This window comes from Rhopilema esculentum, chromosome 17, assembly GCF_057945365.1.
Source record: "Rhopilema esculentum isolate cy_ngs chromosome 17, ASM5794536v1, whole genome shotgun sequence".
Lineage (NCBI taxonomy): Eukaryota > Metazoa > Cnidaria > Scyphozoa > Rhizostomeae > Rhizostomatidae > Rhopilema > Rhopilema esculentum.
The window spans coordinates 608,087-632,625 of record NC_142831.1 but is presented as its reverse complement, the minus strand read 5'-3'; the positions used below and the strand labels follow the sequence as shown (position 1 = coordinate 632,625).

General features: G+C 35.2%; 1 protein-coding gene across 1 annotated transcript; it reads right to left on the bottom strand.

Moving 5' to 3' along the window:
• Positions 1 to 1,006: 1,006 nt before the first annotated feature.
• On the bottom strand, positions 1,007 to 24,462 carry LOC135683308 (transportin-3). Its single transcript, XM_089113511.1, has 33 exons — positions 24,395 to 24,462; positions 23,678 to 23,823; positions 22,877 to 22,966; positions 22,357 to 22,398; positions 22,028 to 22,096; positions 20,306 to 20,379; positions 20,115 to 20,178; positions 19,690 to 19,782; positions 19,253 to 19,300; positions 18,859 to 18,954; positions 17,641 to 17,715; positions 17,202 to 17,302; positions 16,414 to 16,489; positions 15,872 to 15,934; positions 15,200 to 15,346; positions 14,450 to 14,557; positions 13,995 to 14,089; positions 13,123 to 13,259; positions 11,967 to 12,097; positions 11,349 to 11,409; positions 11,095 to 11,186; positions 10,612 to 10,697; positions 9,997 to 10,057; positions 9,504 to 9,574; positions 8,981 to 9,050; positions 8,591 to 8,707; positions 8,206 to 8,300; positions 7,552 to 7,708; positions 5,914 to 5,989; positions 5,683 to 5,774; positions 4,376 to 4,488; positions 3,218 to 3,292; positions 1,007 to 2,175 (listed from the first exon to the last, which is right to left on the bottom strand). The coding sequence occupies exons 2-32, from the start codon at positions 23,807 to 23,809 to the stop codon at positions 3,232 to 3,234; spliced, it is 2,793 nt and encodes a 930-aa protein (XP_088969637.1). The 5' UTR covers positions 23,810 to 23,823; positions 24,395 to 24,462; the 3' UTR covers positions 1,007 to 2,175; positions 3,218 to 3,231.
• Positions 24,463 to 24,539: the final 77 nt, after the last annotated feature.

The window sequence follows — 24,539 nt, the reverse complement described above, 5'->3', positions numbered from 1 at the left end:
CCAAATCGTTTACAGTTTTGTAGTAAATACTGAATGTAGAGGAGACATCAAAATTTAGAGGTATCAGTTAGTGGAATCATCATAGTATTCTGTGTTACCATCCTTGTGCTATCATGCTGACGTCATAGGGGAAGTATACATTGAGAGCCACCGCAGCTTACAAAGCGTGACCCAGCGTTGCTATGGCACTTGCAAACCAACCCCGGGGTCGAATGCAAAGATACCTTACTGACAATTTGGCTTTGTTCTGTAATATAGACACGGCCGCAGCCCTTCTTTTTCTGATGTATTAACAAACTATTATCATTGAATATGATATATATATATACCCAGCGTTCGCTATTGTTTAAATTAGTGTTTTTTCAACCACTGTTCCGCAGCACACTAGTGTGTCATGAGAGATTCTCTGGTGTGCCGTGGAAAATTCTCCAATTTCACCTAATTGGTCTAAAAGATTGAAAAACATCTCGTCTTTGTTCAATTCCTGCCAGTCAACCATGTGTTCATCAACACAGGTCCAGTCCAGGTTTCACACTGAGTGAATAAAAATATTTATTTCATTACAATATACTTTTATCTTTGTGCTTATTTGATTCCTATTCAAGACAATTGGACGAGAACGACTTTATATTGTGAATAAAGGCTACAAAATTTCATTTTCATTATTTTCTGTTGATGTTTTTCCTCGTCGTTTTTTCAACGGAAAATTGTTCCGTAGATCAAAAAGGTTGAAAAACACTGGTTTAAACTATACACTATATACAAGATAGATGCCATCTTAAAAAGATAAATGGTTAAAGCTCGTGTCGGTGTATCAAGTACCTCAATATAAAACCGAGGGAAATAAGAAAATGCCAAAAACTCTATTTGTAACTCAAGATCTTACTGCAATAAAGGGAACCATCGCAGATGAATAAAAATCAATTAAAAGCCTCGCACCGGCAAATGCCGATTCTCTACACGAGGGTGGCCAATTAGACAGAAGACAGTGAAAACAATCACAAAATTAGAAAATCATACTTTGCTTATAAAATATAACAAAACATAACACACTAATGCTAAGTATTATCTATCGAATCTGTAAATGAATGGGAATTTCGGGAAAGACAGCATACGAATGGGGAAAAACGTCACTTCAACCGAAAAAATATCCGGCTGTGGGTGGCATGTCGCTAAGCACACGAGGAATGTTTACGCAACAGAAACAGGATAGAGTTTGTTAAAGATAAAAGAAACTAGGGTTGATTCGACCACTGTCGATGTAACCAAGTTACGGTAGATGGGTTCAGAAAAACCCGTGCTAGCTACATCGACAGGCATTGTAAACGCTAGATGGAGCATAGGCAGGCAAGGTGTGACTCGTTCATGCGCAGTAATATTTACAAACGTTAAAACAAAAATTTCAAACCTGGTTAAATTTTGTAAAAGGGTTAAATGGGTTGCAGAAGTGAACAAATGTGACTGTAGTAACCTCATGTTTACAAATTACACACCCTTGTGGTTCAAATGTCCGTGGCATGTAACATGGTCCAAAATGATAAAGGACTAGTGATTAGCTTTTAACAGAATAATCTTTTGCTATATCGGTTTAAATATGGAAAGCTGTGGAGTCATTCGACTATCAAAAAATACAGTGGCTTACAATCTTTGGAATGAGTGGCAGTGTGGGAGGACAATCTTGTCCCGTAGTGAATAAAAATGACGTTTGCTCGGTCGTTTAGTTAAAATACTTTTTCATATGAATTTAAAGAATTCTGCAATATGACGTCAAACTGGGATGAGCATTAGTTTCTTTACGCACGTACAATGCCTCGAAACGTCCAATGCCTCTTTTACTCATCAGTATCTGTGTCGATAAAATCTGTGTCGATAAAATCTCAACGAATTTCATCTTCACAAATGACCTTTGAAACTGCTAACCCGCGTGGTGGATTTGTGAAGGTCCGTTGCAATGGAGACTTTTCTCTGCGATGGTGATTCCGTGTCAACATTGTCTTATAAGCCATACTCCAGGCAGTCTTTTGATCAAAGCCATAAATAAATTCATATATGATAACTAATGCTTCCTGGACAATATAGCAATAATAGACTACGCTGTCATCCCAACGATAACATTTTTTCAAAACTGTTCATAACCGACTTGTCTGGTTGCATATCCGAAGCAGAGAAAGAAAGCTAAAATGGTAAATAGAGAAACGTTTTAGTGGCTAAAATATGTTAAGGCTGGGCAGATTATTGTTGTAAATGATCGGAACAGAAGAAAGAGCTGCATAAGTCACCAATTATTTCATTCAGTCGTTTGACTCAATGGAATGAGCGTTGATTTTCGATACATGACACTGGATTTCGATTTCAGGCAAGACCTGTACAATACAACTGGACACACTCTCGTTGAAAAAAAAATCCCTTTGTCAGTCTACGAAAGTTTTCTTATAGATTGGAATAATCATTTGATCAAAAGTAGCATATTTAAAATAAAACATAACTAGCAAGATGCGTTTGAATTTGCCTTCGACCTAACGAAATTACGAAAATACAATGTCAATCTGAATAACTTCTAGATCTAAAAACTTGATTATCAAAACAAATACAAAACTTCATTCATGCAATACCAGCTGTCTGCTGAACATTTTCAATAAGTAAATCTAAAGTAGAAATTTTTAATTTTTACAATAAATGCAGCTCTTTAAAAAACGCCCTATTCTTACAAATGTAGCGTCAAATTCCCAAGAAATATATATGAGCCAGGGGGCGTTTAATAGATAAAATACAGTACCGCATTCAAAGAGCGTCGGATAATTTATTCCAATTATAATAATTTACTTGCGAGGAAATAATTTTAGATGGGAGAGAATGGTTTGTCGCAATCCAAAAGTAATACTTTGATAAATGAAGCGAACTTTAGCGAATTGTGATGTTCATAGAATTATAACAGGAGAAATTCACTGGAAACCAAACGTAAAACGTCAATTTATGGGAAGAAGTTTCAACTATATTAACAGAGCAAAACAATACGACTCTAGTTTCTCTTTCCTGAAATTCCTAGTGGCATTGCTATGTACGCCCGCTCTGTTCGAAATTAATCAAGACCCTGGGCAGATCTAACAGGAGGCGAGCAACCAATGAAGCTTGGAGTGATCCCCCGCAAACTTTTATCATACTTCATACGCAGTTGGATGTGGGTAGATTTTGTTATGAAACCGCGATAACAACATACCTTGGAAACAGCAATTACTGATACAGCCTACAGAATTCCCTGAATGTTCTCCATACTTCATTTATTGCAGTAGCACTGAAAAACAAATTAAAAAAGTCAAAATAGCTAGATATCAATGCTGAAACATTGAAATTACTTCCAGTGGCGTACCCAAGGGAGGGAATGGGGGGGGGGGGGGGGTTGGGGGGGAGTCCGGAAATATGGTCCTCGAGATTTGTCGAAAAACGATGTAAAACTCATTGGGGGGGGGGGGGGGGGGGATTGGTAGTATACTGTATGCTTGTGTCAATAAATATTGTAAAATGCTTTGTTATTTACCGTAGCTAGCATAAATAGAAAAATGGGGAAAAATTTTGCAAAAAGGGCGTTTCCCCGCATTTGCGAGTGTTTCATGGGCGTGGTTAAAAAAAATTCCTAGGGGCTACGCCCCAGATCCCCCAACTGCTACAGCCCTGGGTACGCCACTGATTACTTCAATGAATAACAATGCAAAGGTAGTATCAATGCTGAAGATGGAGCACCCAAAGACAGGGGGGCTAGCAAGAAGAAGGTTGGGGAGGGGGCATGGGCCCCCCAATGTTATAGAGGGTCCCAAAACTAAAACATTTGTAGATCTTACTGAGTTAAAAATGAGCAAATGTTGCCTCGTAACCCTGTCTCCCATGAATGTGTTGGTTTGTTTATGTTTGAGCATTACCTCTGTACGTTATTATTAATATACTGTAGTTATTTCTTTATGTTGGTAAAATAATTTTGGCCTCCCTAATGTCTAACAATCCCCATGCAAAGAAGTAACTGCTTTGAACAACCTGTTTCCGATACTGAATGGCCATATTAAGAATTCAAGACATTGGAAACTCATTTGATGTCAAAGAAATTACGAGCAGGTTTAGCCAGAATGCTGAAATAGAGACTTCTGTGGAACTGCTTACAATAAAAGCAGTGAAAGAATGCATAATAAAAATAAAAGCGATAAGGAAAGAGTAAGTTCAAGGGAAAGGTGGTGCAAGAGAGCAAGTTGACTCCAAGAGGGATCGAAAGACAGTTTCTGAACAAGCAGAATGACTCTGCATAACAAAACGTGAAAAAACAAAGTAATGAGAATATATAATAATATAATAGAATATATAATAGAATAAGGCAATTTATAATATTTACCTAGTAACTGACTGGTAAAAATTTGCAATCTGCTCGGGCGTTGCATAAATAGCCCCAGTTGGACTATGGGAAGGCAAGCTGTTTAAAGCATCTTTCAGCCATTGACAAGTAGGCTGAAACAAAAACAAAGTTTATACAAAACTGCTGGGCTAAATATTGGTTATCAAAACTTTTGATTCCTACGGAAAGATGTAGCGATGGCCAAGTGGAAACAACATTGGCCCATGTCAATAAGCAAAGCAACGCTACTGTTTGAATGCAGATACAACTGATATATAAACGGCCATTCAGCGCTAGGGTGGGCAGTGATTTTGAAGTTTCGCAAGACTCCTTTCTTCCCTAAAACCCATGATAATTTTCGTTCTCTCTCCCTGCAACAGTAACATGACAACATTATTTTACCGTCAACAATCGTATGTCTCTGTATATAACTAAATTAAGAAATGATAAACAAGATTTGCTATTCTTGCAGCGGAGAAGAAATCGAGAGACGGTGTCGACTATTTAAATCGTGGCCTGTCAGACTCAATCACACTAAAAGCCAAAATGACCGAGTCACAGACCTAAAAGAATGGACCGTTTCAATTGACAAAATGTGAATGTGCATCAAACAGAAAATTTTGTTTAGATAAAAAGGCTACTGAAAAAATTGTCAGCAAAAACCAAAATTGAATGGTAACGTATAAAGTTAAGTAATAAAGCGAAATTGAAACAGCAATATTGAGAGTGACAGCACAGAAAGATGAAGACAAGTTTCATCTTAAAGGTAACCCTAGTTTCAAATCTTTTGCCTATTCGAGATACACTATCTTGTCTCCAAGAACAGATCCCGTTATACATTCTTAGAAGAACAATTTTATGAGAACAAGAGCCTTGAAATTGGTCACAAATTAAGAACAGATTAGGAACAAATTAAGAACAGGCTAGGTACTAGAAAATGTAAGAATACAAGAACATTGATTTTAAGGATGTATATTCCATGAGAGGGTATGTCTTTTGCCAATGTTATTAAAGAAAAAAATGCACTTTACCGGTCCAACGCTAATCTACAGTTAAATTTTGCCTTTTTTCATAATTTCTTAAACTTATACCCTCATAATCAAATAAACCAAGTTAGAACAATCCAGTCTCAAAGTTTTTGAAAAATTGAGGATAGCCAGCCTGAACTTCGATTTTCTAATACGTATTTAAGAAATCGTTACAAATAGCAAAAAGCATTTATTTGCGTACAGATGTAAAAAGAGAACCAATGCAAAAAAGTTTTTAGCTGCTATTTTATAAAAGAGTTCTATGTCTCTGCTACCAACCTCACGGTATTGACTCAGCAATTCCCAAATGACATCTGCTACGTCTGGGACCATGTAAGTTTGGACCTCTCCTGCTGTGGCCTTTATCAGTCCTACAAACGATGGTCAGTATAAAAGACGTGGCGATATGCAGGCAGTCAGAGGACGAAATGACCTGGCACAGCAGTTACTAGCTACGTCGGAAAAAGCAGAGTACAAAATGGCAAAGTTTATAGAAAATGCAGCATTTACCCCGCACAATATTAGCGCCATGTTGATTGATAAGACCAGTTACTAATGTGTTGCGTCTATGCTGTTCTGATCGTGACTGCAAAAAAAGCATGAACAATAAGTATGATTATCATTTGGTAATTGATCAGTGAAAACGAAGGAAAATTAATTTTACCCACAATCAACATCAATAAAAATCCTCATTTGAGCAAAAAGCTCCGAAAGGCGAAGGCTTGAGTGTTCTTGCGGGCTTTTTTACGATTTGGGTATCACGTTTCCTAAAAACTTACGGATATAAATCACGGTCGTCGACGAAAAATAACTTCTAATTCCATCTAATTTGGGTAGGAAACAAGCAGTTTCAATGGACGTGATTGCTAGGAACATCTCGGAGCACAAAGGAGTTTCATCTTGATGTTATTGGTTGACGCTTCGTAAAGATGGGAATCGCTAATTAATATCTATTGATTATATTCAAGCGAGATTTTTGACTGGGAAAGATTTGTCTGGAACGTGGGCGAGGACGAAAAGGAATCTAAGGGGAAAAAGATTCAAAACTGCAAAGGCGATAGGGGATACAAGGTCACGTTGAAATGGTCCATTGAGAACTAATCCAAAAAGTTGCCATCTGTTTGACAGGAAGATCGGGTTTCGAAGACAACTGATGACGTACTTTGCTCGACCTTCCAAGGGAATTTTCTAACCTAAAAAGATATTGACTTAGTGCCGGAGTTCACATTTCAAGAGATCGTGTCTTTTGAATCAGTCTTCTCAAACAAATATGAAACCAAAAACGTGCAAAATTGGGCACAGTTCAGGATTTTATTGCAGCATAGTTAGAGAGGATTGAAAGTCTCCAGAGCAAGATACTCCCCTCTATCGTACTTTCAGTAGGCCTCGTGGGTTTCTGTAGGCTCGGGATTAAATAGGTGCACTAATGAGGAAGAAATGAGCTGCAGAACGTGCTTCCGCGTTTAGACATCACAGTATGAAAAGTTTTAAACTAAACAGAGATGCACTTGCAAAGTTTTGTTTTAAGGAAGATAAGCTATCATTCCTTATCATTCAAAGGCGGGGGAATGGTATAATGAAAAGGCGATAATGAAAAAACCTAAATGAATCGAAAATGTTTTGATAACATGGACTCCTAGTTTCTTAGGATACAAATAAAAAGCAATGTGATAGAAACATCATGAATAAAAAAAGAGAGTCATTTTTAAGGATTGTGAAGGATTGTGAATCCTTCAGTGGAGCATCGTGCAGAAATTTGATAGATTTGATTCAACCTGACTTTTGACAAGCTAATATTGAAAAAGCCTTATCTAATTCTGGAGATTAACTTTGTTTTTGGCAAAGTGTAACTTTGTCATTAAAAGATTTTAAAGTTTGCTTGAGATTCTTAAAATACCTATGTCGTCATGAGGCTTAAAACAGCAGCAGAGAAAACTAACCATAGTTCAACAAAGGGTTTGGAAAATATGACACTTGTTCCTGCACAATGTATAGTCGTTTGGTTGCTATGCAGCCATATTGGTTAACACACTTAAGGCATAATCTATTTCGAGCTATCTCCTCAAATACAAGTTTCAGATATCAACGAGTGCTCTTCCATGGCAACAAGAAAACAAGAGATCGAAAGTTCTTAGGGAAATAATTTACCGGATCATTGCCTGTGCAGCGTACTAAATCAACAAGGAATCGCAGCGTCGATGCATGTGCTTCCCTGTGGTTCAGTGTTGATGCTGCTGTCGCTAGTTGTAGCACAGCCTCCATTGACTCATTCTCGAGGAAGGGTATTGGACATTTTTGAAGAAGTCTGGAAAAACAGAAATACGAAAATGAAAAATAAAGAGCAGTAAACTCCTATGAATCTTGTGCATAGAAATGAAAAAATAACAAAATTTTGAATATCAAGAAAAGTTCCATGAATGTGTCCCATGAATTGAAGTTTCTGTTGTTCTATCTCATTTACAAGTCCTTTTGTTTCCCCGATCTCGTCGAGCACACTTCTGTTTGATCTCTTTTTCGTCCAGCTGATTCTTAACAATCTCTTTGCTATTTCAAGTTAAATTAGTGCCTGGCCTGATTCAAAACAATAAAACAGACGCAAAGTCTCTTCCTGCGATGGATGTACGATGTTGTAGCGACATTGTTAAATGTGACAGACTAATTCATGATAGCATAGTTCAAGTGAAAGGAACTGTGCTTTATACATGAAGACAAAAGCTGAATAACTGAGCTGAGGCAAAGGAGAAAGGACGGCATAAACAGTGCGTAGTACTACGATTGAGCTTAAATGAAAATCAAACTCACCTTATTGAGAGCCTAAAAAAATCATCAACCGTATCTGGGTGATTCATGAGACCATTTTCAGCTGACAGCAACGTGAACGTTGGTCCGGAAAAGGCCTAGTTGAAAACAAGTGTCTTTAGATTGTTCAGATCTGGGAAAATATCAACTTTGTAGACGGCTTAAACAGCTAGTTTTTTGAATTCTTGCATTCAATTGAAACACCAATTACAAATACAACAACGTAAAATATAAAAAGTACCCATTGAGAAAGCTAAACTCTCATGTTTTCTCATATTTCATGAATAAATCAAACGAAAAAAATCTTGAACTATGAATGACAATTATTCTGATACACATGGTGCCGAAAATGGAGATTGACTTAAGCAATTGAAGAAATGATTGCTACCTTAAGCATTTCAATGAGTCCTTGTGCACAGTTAGGTTCTTGGCCGTATTCATCGACTAAAACACTTCCAAGGTAAAGGAAGCACGAATGTTGGTGTTGGTAGTAGATTGTTATCATCTGCATGAAAACACAAGTTAAAGCGAAAGGACATTACGTCATCGAGAATACTTTATTGGTTAGAGAAAACGCTTCTACTGCATACCGACAATAGAACTTAGTCAACCATCTTGAATGCAAAATTATTGTATAATAAGTTTGAAGTAAACGAATAATAGTCTAAACGAAGTTCAATAAAATTTAGCATACTTAAGACTAGTCTGCTTGGGCATTGCAGAGTTATAGGAAATTACACAAAATACAAAAAGGCGTTTAAATGCTAAGAAAACATACTTGTTCAACAAATGGCTGTAGCAGGTTTCTGAAGCCCTTTCCAACACATCTTATGGCGTATCGGAGGCACCTAAGTGTAAGGGAAAGAAAGCTTGTGTAAGCACATACTCAATGTACTAAAAAGACGTCATTTTAAGACAGGGATTTTTATTATGAACTAAAGATATTGAGAGCTTGAAAATTTTACAATTAAAAAATTCAAGACCTCAGTTTACTTTTATAATGATAATACACAGAATGTACGTCATTTTTGACGCGAAACAAAACTGGTAATGCCATTTAGTAAAAGGTAATGCCTGTGCAACGGAGTCCAAGTATAAAGGGAAGGGCAACGAGGAAAAGGAACAATAAAAAATATTTCAAATTTATTGTCATCTGTTGAAAGTTAGTCTTTAATCCAGACCCCTATCTTGAAAGAAGACTTCCATTTTCAAGCTAGGGTCTGGAGCACACTCCAAGTATATCTTTTTCTGGAAAAATTGGAAAAAACGAAATTGAAAATGCCATCATGGGTGTCACTAACCTACAAATCCTTTCCATGATCCTTTCGTCGTGTTTGAATTTATCTGCCACGTGCGATAGAACTGGCCAGAGCTATGACGTAAAACAATAAATGTCACATACTGCAATAGTTGGAAGACCTTTTTGCCTAAAGCCTTCAAACACCTACCTAAGTGATAGTTGATTACCCTAGTTAGATCTTACAGAAAGTAGTAACTTAAAACTTAGCACAGAAATATTTTGCCAAGGCAACGTATACATTTTTTACAAGGAACCTTAATTTTTGTTGAGTCTTAACGCACTGTGCCTCAAGCCCAACTATCTTTTTTTTTAATAATTCTTAAATTCAACTGATTCCGAGCCTGAATATATTTATAAAATGTATTCTTATAAAAAAGTGTGTGGAAAGATGAAGAAAGAAATATAGCTATGAAAATCCAGATGTGCTTTGAAGTAGTTAACATGCCCCTAAGATGACTTTGTCATATACTAGTATGATATTAACATACGCATACCTTCTCTATAACAGACTGACAAGGATGTTCCTTTCCTTCAGGAGCATCAGGTGCTGTGTTCCTTGAATAATGAAGAAGACATCACTTTCTAACGAAACGTGTACATGAAACTCGGTACAGAAAATCATGGACCTGAGTTCATGTCAAAGGGAAATCCAGCAGCAACAAAACAACAACAACAAAGAAAACGGATACATTTGTGACATTGTCGACGCTAGGGTACATTGACAGGGACACATTTAGAGTATGAGGGAGAAGAAATTAAAACATTATTAAGGGAAACAATAAACAAAAGATTCGACCTGGGATAATATTCAGGAAAAATAGAAGGAACAAGGAACAATGCAAGATTTGAGGGACTGAAGAATAAGAAAATTGGCAGAAAACTGCATTAAAGTCTGAACCAATATCGCAGGACACAGCAAGGAATGCACAAAAAGCGCGAATATCTGCTACTTGTTACTAAAGGTTTTATAAATTCGGTGTACTAGCATGATTTTCATTCATGATATTCAAAAGATTTTCAACTAACATAGCACTCTGTTTACATTAGAATGAAACAACTAGTGTCACATGACATTGCTACAAAGTTTAAAAAACGTTTAATGCTCTTACTTGAAAATTGTAGATAATCGATCAATAGGAACGACTGGGTCACTTGCATCTCGGGGTCTTTTGACACCTTGGGCTTCTTTTATGATCTGTCAAAATATTCAAAGAAATACTTCCAAAATAGCTCTGCATCTCAGCAATAAGCAAGAACATATTCTCTACAACGAAACAACTAAATAAACTACAGAAAAGACAATAAAATCATGAAGCACACTGTAGGAATTCCTTGCTAAAATTGTGACCAAATAATGACTTGTTTATGATTTGTTTATGACATGATTTGTTTATGATTTAGGCCTATTAAAGATATTAATAAGCCCCTTCACACTTAGCGTTATATTATATTAAGCGTTATATTACATTATAATTTTTTGCGTACATTGCTATAATTACAAAATTTATCAATGTTGGTTAACAATGTTGGTTATCGTTTGAAAGCTAAATATTCAAAAACTTGTTGCAGCTCTCTAGAACAGCAGACATTACCTGGTCCAATTTTGATACATGGGGGATACACAAATGTGTGAGGGCGTCTTCTATTTCACCATATGGCAGCGATGATAAAGCGTAAGCCGCGCCTACAAGAAGAAAGAGTATGCTTTAAAAATATATGCAATTTAGTCATAAAATATGACGGAAATCAATAATAAGTTAGGCAGGACTTTGACAGCACGTGACTCAAGAGCTACTCTCCGTAAATGTAAAAGAGCGTTCTATCAAATGAAGCGTTAACAAGTTACCTCGCAAAATACTGTCGGCTTTGGCGACTGGAAGCCCAAGGGAGTCGATGGCATTGACGACCTGCAAAACCAATCGCACACGCATGAAATGCAATCGGGTAATTATAATCTTGGTGTATGATGTCATTGATGTAGATGGTCAGATTGTGCACGACGTAAAACATAAAACAAAAAGGACAATCCTTATACTGGCATCTGAATACATTGTTATTGTAAAGGCTGCTGTTCACTAATCTGAGTTTTTGCATGGCTGAATATATAAATTTGGTACACAACGATCTATGAAGCATTCAAAAGAAGCTGACAAAATATTAGCAAGCGAGATCGCTTCTTTTCTTCGCATCTTGCCGTTTGTAATATAATTGCATTTACAAGTAAAAAAATAATTGGCCTTTTGGCGCCAAATGAAGTGTCGACTGTCAAATTTACATGTCACATAGAGAAAAGTGGAGTTAAACTGACGAAAGATGATCTACACTACGAAAACAACTCATAGATAAACATACAAAGAATAAAGACGAAAGAAGAAATAATTCAGTCCTGAAATCATGACCGAATAATTATTAATTTAAGAAAAAGCCTGTAAGATTGTTGGCAATTTGGAGGCAGATAGATTACCTGGACAATGATTTGGAAGTTAGAAGTCAACTTTCTGCTGCAGTCAACCAAAAGATGCTCAAATGCAGTGGCTGATGCTGAAACTAATTCTTTGCTTTGTAGGCCATTCAAAATGAACTGGAATACAGAATCTAGAAAACAAAATCCTCGCTTACTTATGGGATTCATTTTCTTTGATAATTAACAATGCTTGCCACAGCTTGAATACCCTAAAACATCAAACAACGTGAATATTTTTTCTTTATTCATGTCTACTCCTGAATATGGCAACATTCGCTCTGTATTATCCATGCATAATGCTTCAGCATGTAGAACAGGATGGTCTTAAGTTGCAACGCCTAGTTTCACGTTTGACGCAATCATCAGGCAACTGTTCTACCCAAACTGCATCGTGCATTATTTTCATGTCTTTAGGTCTATAACAAACTCGCCATATGAACAGGCATGCTTTTTCATCGCATGCCAGGTCACTAAACATGCAATTTTGTAACAAACTTTTGTGTAGGGGTTATAGTACGCATATAAGGATAGCTCAATTCTTGTATGATCTGAGAGAAAATATCATAAACAAAAAGTTTCTTGAAGGCCGAGGATTGTATCAAGAGGTAGGACATTTTAAGCATCAAAAACTAAGAATTAAAATATGTCAACGACCAGGGCTGGAAAATATCCAGCAGCGGTGCTGCCAGGAAATTTTTAGCACAAATTCATTGCAAGAAATTGTTGCTGTTTGCCAGAAATTTGAAATCTACATTGCTTGATTTTAATATGAACATTGAACTTATGTTACTCATACATACTGTATAATTTTGTTCTGCACTACTGACAAAAATGAAGAATAACTTTCAAAATACAATCATCTGGTATTACTATAAGTGTTGTGCACGATCACGTTTTCCTTAATCATCTAATACAGTATAACAAAATCATTGCTGTTCGAATAGCTATGATAAAAAGTTGAGAACCAAAAATTTTTCCTTTTAGTATAACAGTTTATTTTGAGACAAATATTTAAACAAATCAAGCAACTTAAAATATCACTTTCAGTGGCTGGGGACTTTGTCGAAGCTTCACAGGAAATGTTGAATTTTTTATTTTGTTGCCAGAAAAAGAAAACTTTTTTCAAACCTTGTCAAGGACATAGTAAAGTACATACCTACAACCGCGGGATGTTCGTCTACCCAAGGAGTCAGTTCTGCTAGTAATTCCAAACTCGTCATCTTGAGGGCTATGTGTGAATTTTGTGGCAATTGTATAATCAATTTAACTGCATCACCAACGCTTTCTTCGCTTCTAAACATGAGAAAACATGTGGGCGTTAATTTCAATACACCCCGTAACAAGCTATGAAAACGGGCATTTTTAACAGGCTATAGTAAACAGCGGTAAACCGTAATAAGCGGTGATAACCAACAGTTATAATAAACGGTAACAACAAGCGATGATAACAAGCGGTAGTAACAGGAGGTAAGCAGTATAAAGCGTTAAATACAAGCAGTAACAACAAGCAGTAGCAACAAGCGATAATAACAAGCGGCAACAAGAAGCTGTTGCCATCAGCGGTAGGCCCTGGACGAAGCTACTAAAGAAACCTTTTCACTTCTCTCTATTAAAATAAGGCAGATAAACTTAGCAGGCAAAGGCTACTTCAAGTATCAAGTATCAAGTCAAAAGGCTGGCAAGAATTTTTTTGCTAGCATTTTCAAAATCAGCCACTACGATAGTAGGAAAAGGAGAAAGGATTTAGTGCTTCGCCACACAATCACATAGGATACCTGGCAAGGTTGGTCAAATCAAACATTTCAAGCAGCCAATCAATACATTTCAAGCAGATACAGATCCAGATACCTGGTAGTTGTCACGTGTTACAAGATTGCTGCAAGCACACACAAACAGCGAATTCGACTGCCGTGCATCAAATATCAAATCATATACAGAAAAGAATGCCACTGCATTTAGATTTGCTGCATTGCAAGGAAAAGCTTTGACAATGCCTGTGAATTGTCATAAAATGCAGACTAGGCATACCTTTGGCTGACTTTGTTTGCTATCGATCGCATCACAAACATGCCAGCCTCAATTCGATTCCACGAAGTCCCTTGCGCGCAAATTTGCTTGAGAATCTGTTTAGGGTAATTAAAGTTTAAAGTCAAATGAACTGAATAGAAATCAAAATAAACTCGTTAAAAGCATTTTCAAACATGAAAAAATTAGCAGAACAAAAGAGCGTTTCTGGTTACGCAGAGGATTAAGCAGTGTATGGGTTCGAATTTGGAACGAACTGAAAAATATACGTAGCAAGACGAAACAGAAAATTGGGCAACATGAAGTTTGTAAACTTGTTTATTAGAGAGAACGGATACTGTACACTATCATAAAAAACAATGACATGAATTCTGCAGGTGTTTTTATTTGCCGTAAAATGTTTTACTCATTTGCCATAAACTGAATTTAAGCTTGCGGCTTAACACCAAAAAATTTACCTCCAGGAAGCAGGTGGTGTAGCCAAATATGAAGACTGTATCTTGAACAACATCAATAGCCCGATACCTGAAGTCTTGAAAATCATCAGATAGATCGACAGGGCCTTCCTGGAAACAAAATGGCAAGTTGTTTGGAACAACTGTTTATATAAAGAACAATTAATTCTGAAATATGTAGGAGGGAAAACCAAAAGATGTGTGTTTGAAGAAAGCACGGATAAGCATAACATACTAAAGTACTACGCTGATTGGCCAAAAATAAGACCAATCAGACGCACAATTTTTCGTCTCACGCTACTTGAGTTTGTTTACTTCCGTTTTTCCAGATATGTGTTTTGCACCATTTTTGTGACAGAGATTCTCAAATAATAAAAACAGCCATAAAGTTTTAAGTTTGAAGGCCGGGAATAAGCAATTTCACATAAATGTACTGCCGAATCCTAGAGCTATTTTTGAATGAACGAGACCTGCAACCAAGGTTTTAAGCCAGTTGATCCATCAAGGTTGCTGTAGTTGTTTACAAACGAGTATTTAATGACTACATGATATCCTTTATAAATGACGCAGATGAATTTAGCATTGCAGTGGGGAGACGTACATCCATCTGCAATGTTTGTAAAGAGTTTTTTTTCGTAGGCAGATAATTCGCATTAACTCACCAAAAAGAGCAAAAATCCCTAAAACAAACTATATGTCCATGCATTGAAGTGAAATTTAGAAAAATGAAATCATTAAGCTATATGAACTCACGTGGTCTGGATCTAATTGACATCGTATGAATACTTTCATAATTAGCGTTTGAACATGCGGCCTAAATTTGTCTAAAATGCTGTCTGGAAAATCTTTATACAAAGTTTCTGCAAAGCGGTACCAAAATCGAAAAGTTATCTCTGCAACCTATGAAAGCAAAGACTTCATTAAAATCAGTCTACAAAGAAACATGAGCAATTCATCACCAATGTGAACTTAAAAGTACTTTAGATTAAACCAAAATCATTGTGGAAAATAGTTGGGTAATATTTAGATTCAAAGGGTAGCGGCGGCAATCCAATTAGTAAAATCTTTGAAGTATTTTTTGGCAAAGATTCTGAATAGTCCTTTGTGTGGTCTTAAAAAATTCACCCGAATTAAGCCAACGATTTAATAAACTTAAAGATAGATACATTTAAACATTTGAACATTCTTTCAATTTTCATAAATTCATTTGATAAATTTTCTTTTCAAGGGAAAATGTAGCCACGAAAATAAACAATAACAAAATAAAAAAGTCAATTACCCAAGGCTCTTATTCGTGAAGCGTCTAGGGTAAAATCTTCAATGAATTATTACATTTGTATAGGAATCTAAAGCCTTCTGTAGGACTTTGACATTGACAAAAACTAGAGCATTGAATCAGTGTATCTACTGTGCATAGGTACATACCTCATATTCAGGGTGATCTAGAAATAACAGCAACATGTGTATTGTTTTTGAGCTTTCGGTGCCCTGGGAAAAGATGAAAAGGAGATACAGCATTAATAACGATTTTTAATTGCTCGTTTGTTTATAGCAACCTTCATCTTCTTACTCCCCCCCCCCCTTCTTCCACTGTAACAGGAATAGCCTCCTCTAATATGATTGGACAATTTAGTATCCGTAGTCTCGTTTTCGTGTATAATTAAATGAATGAACCCTTCACATTTTCTTAGCCCTTAATCATCTTCTGTTTGTAAATTATTATTTAAGTGAGTTATTTGACATGAAAAAAGGGGAGTTGTTGCTGAGATGGCAAAAGCGTAACAAGTGCGTCTTTTTATGCATCTCGATTCTTCGAGGGAAACCCCTCACACCACGTAAACGGTGGACGTTGCACCTAAATTTGGTTTGCAATATTTCAATACAGATGGAGACGCGAGGCTAATAAAACTTGATTACCCCGATTTGACTCAAATGAAAGATTGATAAAAATGGTAGCATTTACTTACCGATCCTACCGAACTTAAAACATCATCAAGCAAGGAGCAAGCCATTTCTGTAAACAGTCGAGTGTAATTGATAGCCCTAAAACAGAAATACAGTGAATAGCAAACAAAAGGCGGACACTAATGCGAAGAAGGGGAACACTTCATCCGAGTAATGCAGTAGTAGCAATTGATCTGGCAACAACGATAAACTTACAAGGCGCCATGAAGGACCCTTGAAGGGTTCTAAAGGACCAAGAATCCTGTTGGCAGAAATTCTAAACATAGCCACATTACGGACACCGTCGGAAATCATTTAATAACTCAATCATTTATGCAATCATTCGTTTATTTATACATTATTTCCTTCATTTCCTTCATTTTCTTCATTCATTCATTCATTCATTCATTCATTCATTCATTCATTCATTCATTCATTCACTTCATTCATTCATCAATTTATTCATTTATTCATTCATTCATTCATTTATTCATTCATTCATTCATTCATTCATTCATTCACTTCATTCATTCATTCATTCATTCATTCATTCATTCATTCATTCATTCATTCATTCATTCATTCATTCATTCATTCATTCATTCACTTCATTCATTCATCAATTTATTCATTTATTCATTCATTCATTCATTTATTCATTCATTCACTTCATTCATTCATTCATTCATTCATTCATTCACTTCATTCATTCATTCATTCATTCATTCATTCACTCATTCATTCATTCATTCATTCATTCATTAATTAAGCATTTGCTTCCTTAACAGAATAGACTGGTCAAGTCACAAACCTGTCTAAATCGCCATCTTTTACAGATTTCTCGTACGCAGGGGCCAATGACATGACGAAGTTAAAACACAGCTCTGCCAGTTCGCGATGTCGATTTGTGTCCTAATAAAATAATATAACATAATTGCGGGATAAAAATAATAAACAGAGAAGGTAACTAGCTGTCATGTATGCCAGGGAGCTGCTTGAGTATATTTTGCTCACATAGGGTAATTTTTTTCTCTATTGAAAACATGATATCGAGCAAATCTTGGTCTTTATCAGGATTCACAATGTCAGCACTGAAAATGTACTAAGTGGAGACGTTGTAACTTGTCTTATGTGGAAGATACAAGAGAGGAAACTATGCACGGAAACTTTAGCACAGGATAACAGTGTTTGTTGGTAACAGATGTGAATGAGAAGCGTAGAGACCTAAGCATAATATTGGTTGCGCTTACCTCTGATATGTACAAAGCACTGCATATGCAGTCTGTTACTGTGTCGTGAAGAGTCGTACTCGTGTTAGGAGCAAGCTGAAACAAAATGATAATTAGTGAACTTGGCTATACGATTGACCTTAAACAAATTACCCAAAAGTACAAATATGGGGGACATCATCAATACAATAGCAATTGAAATGAATTTACATACTTCATTACAGGTAGGTATGATCTTAAGTATGCCAGCCACTTCGACCAAGATCAGTTATGTAATCATCAGAAATAAACATCACAGTCCCATCTAATCTTTATAGCATAGAAAAGCAAGTGGTGAAGGTTGTTATTCCATTGATTTATAGTAGAAAAGACTGATTTTCTTTCTGCTATTCCAAAATCGTTTGATATTAGCTGCACTCGATGAAATTTTCGTTTTAATCTCTGAATCTTTGCTCTAATCGTTGATTATTCTGGTGAGTAACCTGATTTAATCGATTTTGTACCAGTTGGTACCAATGGAACAAATTTTTAGTACAAACTATCCCCTGTCATTTCCCCGTTTTTTAGGAATAGTTTGAAGATGAAAAAAGGAGATAAACTGAAAATCTGCCACTAAAAAACAAACACACAATTAGGACAAAAGAGATTCTTATTTAGGGGAGTCAAACATTGGAATCGATTGGGCTCCAAACGACAACAAATAGCTTCTCTACTTTAAAAAAATCTGTACGTGGGCCATAATGAAATAAAGACTTATTACTCTTTCAATTTTATATCATTTTAAATTTGAAATATCGATGCAGTTAGGAATTTATATTCTATTTGCTTTAGTTTCCAGGGCAAGCTGTAAAGCAGTATCTAATTTTGATGATTGTTCCATGTATAAATATTTAAAAATGAAATGAAACGTTGTAACCACAAATGTATTTTATTTCCAGTTATAAAGGGCTTCAGTTTTTGTGCTTCACGTACTTTCCATTGCATAATCGCATCAACATATTGACAAACATTATTCCTTGCTTCTAAAAGTTGCTTAGCAATTTGGCCAAGCCTCTGAGCATTTTGGGTGTCCATCCTTTACTAGTCCCGGTGCTTTTTGCATAATTGCTGCAAAATTGGGTCTTTTATCATAATAAAAATCTCCAAAACATCATGCTATCTTTCAAAGAGACAAGAACTTTAAAAATAAAATGATCCTTGCAGTGGTTTTTAGCAAGGCCAATAAACTGAAAGACTTACCAATGTTTCAAACACTGACCGCAGCAAATCACTGTTTGCAATTATACTAGGAGGAAATGACCCCAGCTCCAACCAACTTCCAAAGCAATAATATATCTACAAAGAAAATGAGCCGTGTTTGATTTGTCAATACAAATAAATTATATATTAGAAGATTACATGAAAAAAGTCATTATCATTTAAGTTACCTGCAAATCACTTAGATTAGCTAATAACAGTACTCACTTCACTCTTCAATTTCAAAAATTGCAAGTTCCAAAGAGAATTTTTTGATAGTTTAATTGCCAGTGTTTTACAAGAATACTCACAAGCAATACAATATTGACATTTTTAAAAAATTTCAAGCAAAACCCCTTTGCCAAAATTTTGAAATTCATTATGATTAAAGACATACCTTGCATTGAACTTTTTCATCAGCTGGACAATTTTTTTGACAATGAAGCTAAAATCATTAGATGTTAAATGATCATACATACACAGTATCATTAAATACCTAACAAGACAGTTAATGAAGCCAATTTTGTCATAGAAAAAAATTATATTTTACAAACCAAGATCAGAAAAGAAATTAAAAGACATCCCAACATGAGAAATATTGAATATATTGAGCATATTAAAATCTCTGAATCTCAGAAATATGGAAATAAAAAAGCAAAAAGAATGAGCCATAAAGCCAATCAACATAATATCCTTATAATCAGCTGCTGGGTGGCCCATTTCTGTCTTCCCTTTCTCAGTTTATTTACAGCTAGAACAAAGAAAAGAAACCAACAAGACAAATCTTAGCCTACCATAAGCACTAGAAAGTCAACAAGCTGTAACATCACTCACTAGTAGATGAAGAACTGTTTCAGATGATTTTCTGAGCAAGGTTGAGAATTCCTCACGTCTGTTTCTACCCACTTTCAAGTGAGGGCTCTCAACCTATAGAGTAAAAAAAACAAAAATATTGATGCAGGATTCTCTAAAGTAAGTACAAGCATAATTTACAACATGACTCACCTTGTGCAAAATTTGCTTCTTTGTTAGTTCACAAAAAATACGGAAAATTGACCTAATTTACACCAGCTTAAGATTTCAGGCTATATGAAAAACTGAGAACAACTCCAGGTGAAATAATTAACACAACCATTACTTATATATGAAAAAACATTTCAGTTCTGGAAAGATTTTAGAGGAGCCTTGATTGGAGAGATCTGTTGTTATACAATATAGTCATTTGCCAAAGATAGAAAACTTGCTAAATGATATTTAACCTCTTCTGGTAGATATGCCAAAATTTCCAGCAAAATAGGAAGTTCCTCGACAGAAGTTGAAAACCTAAAAACAAAGAAGAATAAATTGCATCAAATTTACATTATATAAAAATTGGATGTTATAATATATACAAATCAACATGTTTGTATCAGAAAATTTGTTTCTAAGGATTAAACAGTCTAAAAATTACCCTTGAATCAATTCATTGACTGGGCTATTCCACTGAGGAGACTGTGTTGCCAGATCAGCTAAAGCAAGACAGAGCTGTTGAAAAATATAAAGTTTGCTTAACATTGTGACTTCCAAAACTCATCAGTAAAACATCCGGGCGGCTTATTTAATCTTTAGTCTATTAGGAGGGACATGCATTTAGAAGAGGAGTTTATTCCAGTTCTGATGCTTATCACAGTTTTGAGAATACCAAATTTTAATACTATTTTGTTTTAAAAAAGAAACAAAATACTCAATAATTTATACTTATATAGTGCATATTTGTACCTAGGCACTTATTAAGGCATGGACCACATTAAAAAAAAATTGGTCTAAGAGTAGGCATTTGTTCCAACTAGGCCTTTATTCAGACCTTGGCTGCTTCATCAGTCATTTATATAATTTGAATAATCATAATACACTTTTTATGAGAAAGTCAGCTTATCAAATTTGAGAAAAAAAATCCCAAAATTACAAAGATACAGAAACAGAATACAAAATGAAAATGCTTGATAAAGCAACTTCTCAATACCATAAGGTGCTGTATTTCACACTTCTAAATATATCTACATTAAGAACATATTTGGGAGGAGTGCAAAAATAGGAGTAAAAGTGGAAATTGGCTCCTTTTTGGCATAGATAGTGGGGGTTGAGCTCCTATGGCACAACACCTCTGGGTCCTGGGTATGATATTGTGACATATTTATTTGTATACAGTATCATGTGAACAGGTTGCACACCATATCTACACACATACATTTTCAAATGTTTGCATTTTCTTCTTAATGAAAACAAATCAAACTTTTAGGGTCCAAACAAAAACAATGGAATCTCAAATATCATTGCATTTTCAAATATCACTGCATTTTTGAATATCATTCAGGCCTTTTCATTTGAAGCATGTCTTACCACTTTCTGGCAAAAAATAGAGCTTTTCTCAAAAACTCTTGTTACCATTTTTAAATTTTACCTCAGCCCTCTCACTTTCCAACATGTCTCTGAGCCCATGTTACCTTACACAAAAGCACCTCATAACACAATAATACGGTTTTTAAAAAGGTTAATAACGCTTTCAGTATCATTTATTACTATTATTATTTTAAGAGCAATTACTGGCACAAGAGAAATCGCGGGAGAGCTGGGCCACTCGCTTGGGACTTTTTCTTGCTAAAAGGCCAAAACACTAATTTGCTTTTTCAAATAATCCAAATTTCAAATGCTTTTATAAAATGCGAGGTAAAAAAAATCAAAAGATTAGCAATATAACCTCTTGTACAAATCTTATAAATCATAATATTGAGGTCATTTGGGTGATAGCTCAAGTTTGATCCTCATTATCATAAAACAATACTTTGCTTTGTGGCAATTGTTTTACATTTTCAGACGCCCACTAAATAACTTTCCATTGCTATTTTATGTGCTTTAGGCACTCACACTTGATCCAGTGCTTCTCCGGGAAAGGCCTTAAGAAATGTTTTTACACAGAAATAATTTGAACTGTAATTCATAAATAACACAAATATAATTAAAATATTCAATTTTTAATGTATGCAACTATAAGAGTTCAATCCATTAATTTTATGATATTATATTGGTTTTAAACTTGATTAAACCATAAATCAAAATGTCTGAAAAATAAAACGCTCAGGAGCCTACAAGATTCAAATTGTTATCAATACCTTTAGGAGCTGCTGTTACATACCTGAGTGATGGTTGATTTAGAGTCTTTTTGAAATGTTTTCAGTTGCTGCATCAAAGAATTCTTCAAGACCTGTTGAATTTGACATTTGACAATAACAAAGAAAACTTTTTAGATTGAGTTAGCACTTTTTTGGGGGGGGGGGGGGGGGACTTGTAACATGAAAAGCAAAAACAGTATAAATCTGATAACATATGAACTAATTTTGCAAATTTGGATTCATAAGAAAATGAGAAGCAAAAATTTAGCAAAACATAGTTAAAACAAACAAAGTTAGGCTGACAGCACAGGATATAGTGATAGGCAATGGAATCAAATAACTCTTTACTTACATTATGAGTATCAATAGGCAGTTCTGCAAAATGATACTGGATCTAAACAAAACAAACACAAAATAAGATTATACACAAAACTGGTTGAAAAGCTTTACATCATTTTGAAGTCTCTAGATGATTTTATGTTTAGAACTCCAGATTCTAAACCACATACTCAAGTTAACCAAACTTAACAACACAAATGCAAAAACTTAAATAATCAAGAACTTGTGGAGAATAGCTATTTTATACCATTTGCTTCAATAACATTAAAATTAATATGATATCAAAAATGATTGTTCAAATATAATGAATTTCACTTCCACTTGTGTGAAACAACAGTTAAAAATAAATCAGTATCAAAAGTTGTGTCATTTTAAAAAATAATTCAGTTTAATGATATTGAAAAGATAAAATATATAAATAGTGCTTTTTGGCTAAAGTGTCACCAAAAGAACAAAACAAATTGACATTGCCAAAGCTTTAAGACTAGGAACCTCAATACAAGATTAATACTAAAACATAAACAAAATAAAACCTTAGATCTCATAGTCTGTGCTGCAAAATAACTTGTCTCTGTGTCAGGGTTTAAGTGCAGGAGCTGACTTGAAAGTTCCCAAGCATGCACCTAAAACAAAGAGATTGAATACAGCAAAACCATACAAACAAGAGGACATTTAGCCAGATATTGCTGGGTCTAATAACTGGCCTAATCAGGCCTGACTCAGATTTATTCTCTAATATATCAGCAGATCAACAATCTCTGACTGATAAAAAGATGTAACTCAGAAAAACAAAGCTGAAAAGAAGGACAAGCATCTTCAAAAGAAACTTTTTCAATACACATAAACAGGGCCGCCAAGAGGGGGACAAGTAGGGGCAAACTGCAAAATTTGCAATCTTAAAGAAACTATGGTTAGAGAAAAGGGGACACACCCCAACAAATATAGCAGATGAACATTAAAAAATGATAAAAACTGGCATCTTTGTAATTTTGGTGCATGGTTTCCAGGTAGGTACCATTTTTGGCGACCTGTAGTTTGTTATTAGAGATGTCAAACAAAGGAGGCCCCCTAATAATCATTTAGATGCAAAGGATGCATCTAAGTGTTGGTCGATGAATTGCCAGTGGTCATATAGGGATTATGACAAATATAATAGGAAATGTAATAATGAAGCAAGGCTTTGCAATAAGTTAGCATATATCAAAGATTTAATTAGTTGTTCAGGACTAGATATGAACACAGAGAGCCTAAATAGTTCACAAAAAATTAACATAGCCTTTGTTAATTGATGAACAATGATTGATAAGGTAGAAGAGACAGTTAAGAAAACATACTGAATGTTGGAAATGCTCAAGCCATCTTGAAGCTTCATCTTTCTTTGTGACATCTGCTCCTTTGTAAAGAGCATTTATTGCAGCTTGAACCTCTTCCAAAGTGACTCTCTGTTGTTTTTGAGATCCTGACATTATGTTTTTATTCCCTGCGTTTATTCAATGAAGGATACAAGATTGTAAGTTGGTTTTAATGATTATTAGATAATCATTACATGGTTTTAAAAAAATCTTTCTCGCAAAGTACTATAGGTAAATACTACTTTAAATAATAAATCTAGATATTACTTCTTGAAATGGTTTTGATTCATACAAATTCTTCGTACACGCATATTCATCGAGATCGTTGGTGTAAAATTACGTTCTTCCAATCTCAAAAGGCATGCATTTATTCTTTTCGTAAAACGTCGGCCTATTGTGTTATATTTATATTTCCAAGCAGGTAAAGCAAGCTCAAGGATGCAAACTCAGACTGTTGATCTAGCTATTTTAATGCAGTAACTATCAAGAAAAAGATTGTATGAAAATTACAACAACGCACAAAAGGTCGCAAGAATTTAGGCCACCATCATCAATCAATCAGTGCTATACTATGTATGGTTCGTGAACTAAAATCAGTGACTGAAAAAAGTTAAAAAGAATCTTGAAACTAGAACATATATTTGAAAGATATAATCTTAGGCTCACATCAACTTCTGAGAAGCAAATTATTTATAAAACCTTTCACAACCAGACCTTCCCATCTCAACTTCTCGTGCACATTTTGAAATAAGTTCCAAAAGCATCGCGAAGACGAGGCTAACTTACAAATGTGTTCTCTCCATAGAAGTGGATCTCATATCCGTACACGGTAGTGGGTCTCCGT

Coding starts and splice junctions, on each gene's coding strand:
- LOC135683308 (XM_089113511.1), bottom strand. CDS start 23,809: ATGTCAGGATCTCAAAAACAACAGAGAGTCACTTTGGAAGAGGTTCAA. Junction 13,260..13,994: donor GCAAACAAAGTCAGCCAAAG/GTATGCCTAGTC, acceptor TCTCATGTTTAG/AAGCGAAGAAAGCGTTGGTG. Junction 10,698..11,094: donor ATGTATCAAAATTGGACCAG/GTAATGTCTGCT, acceptor ATATTTTGACAG/ATCATAAAAGAAGCCCAAGG.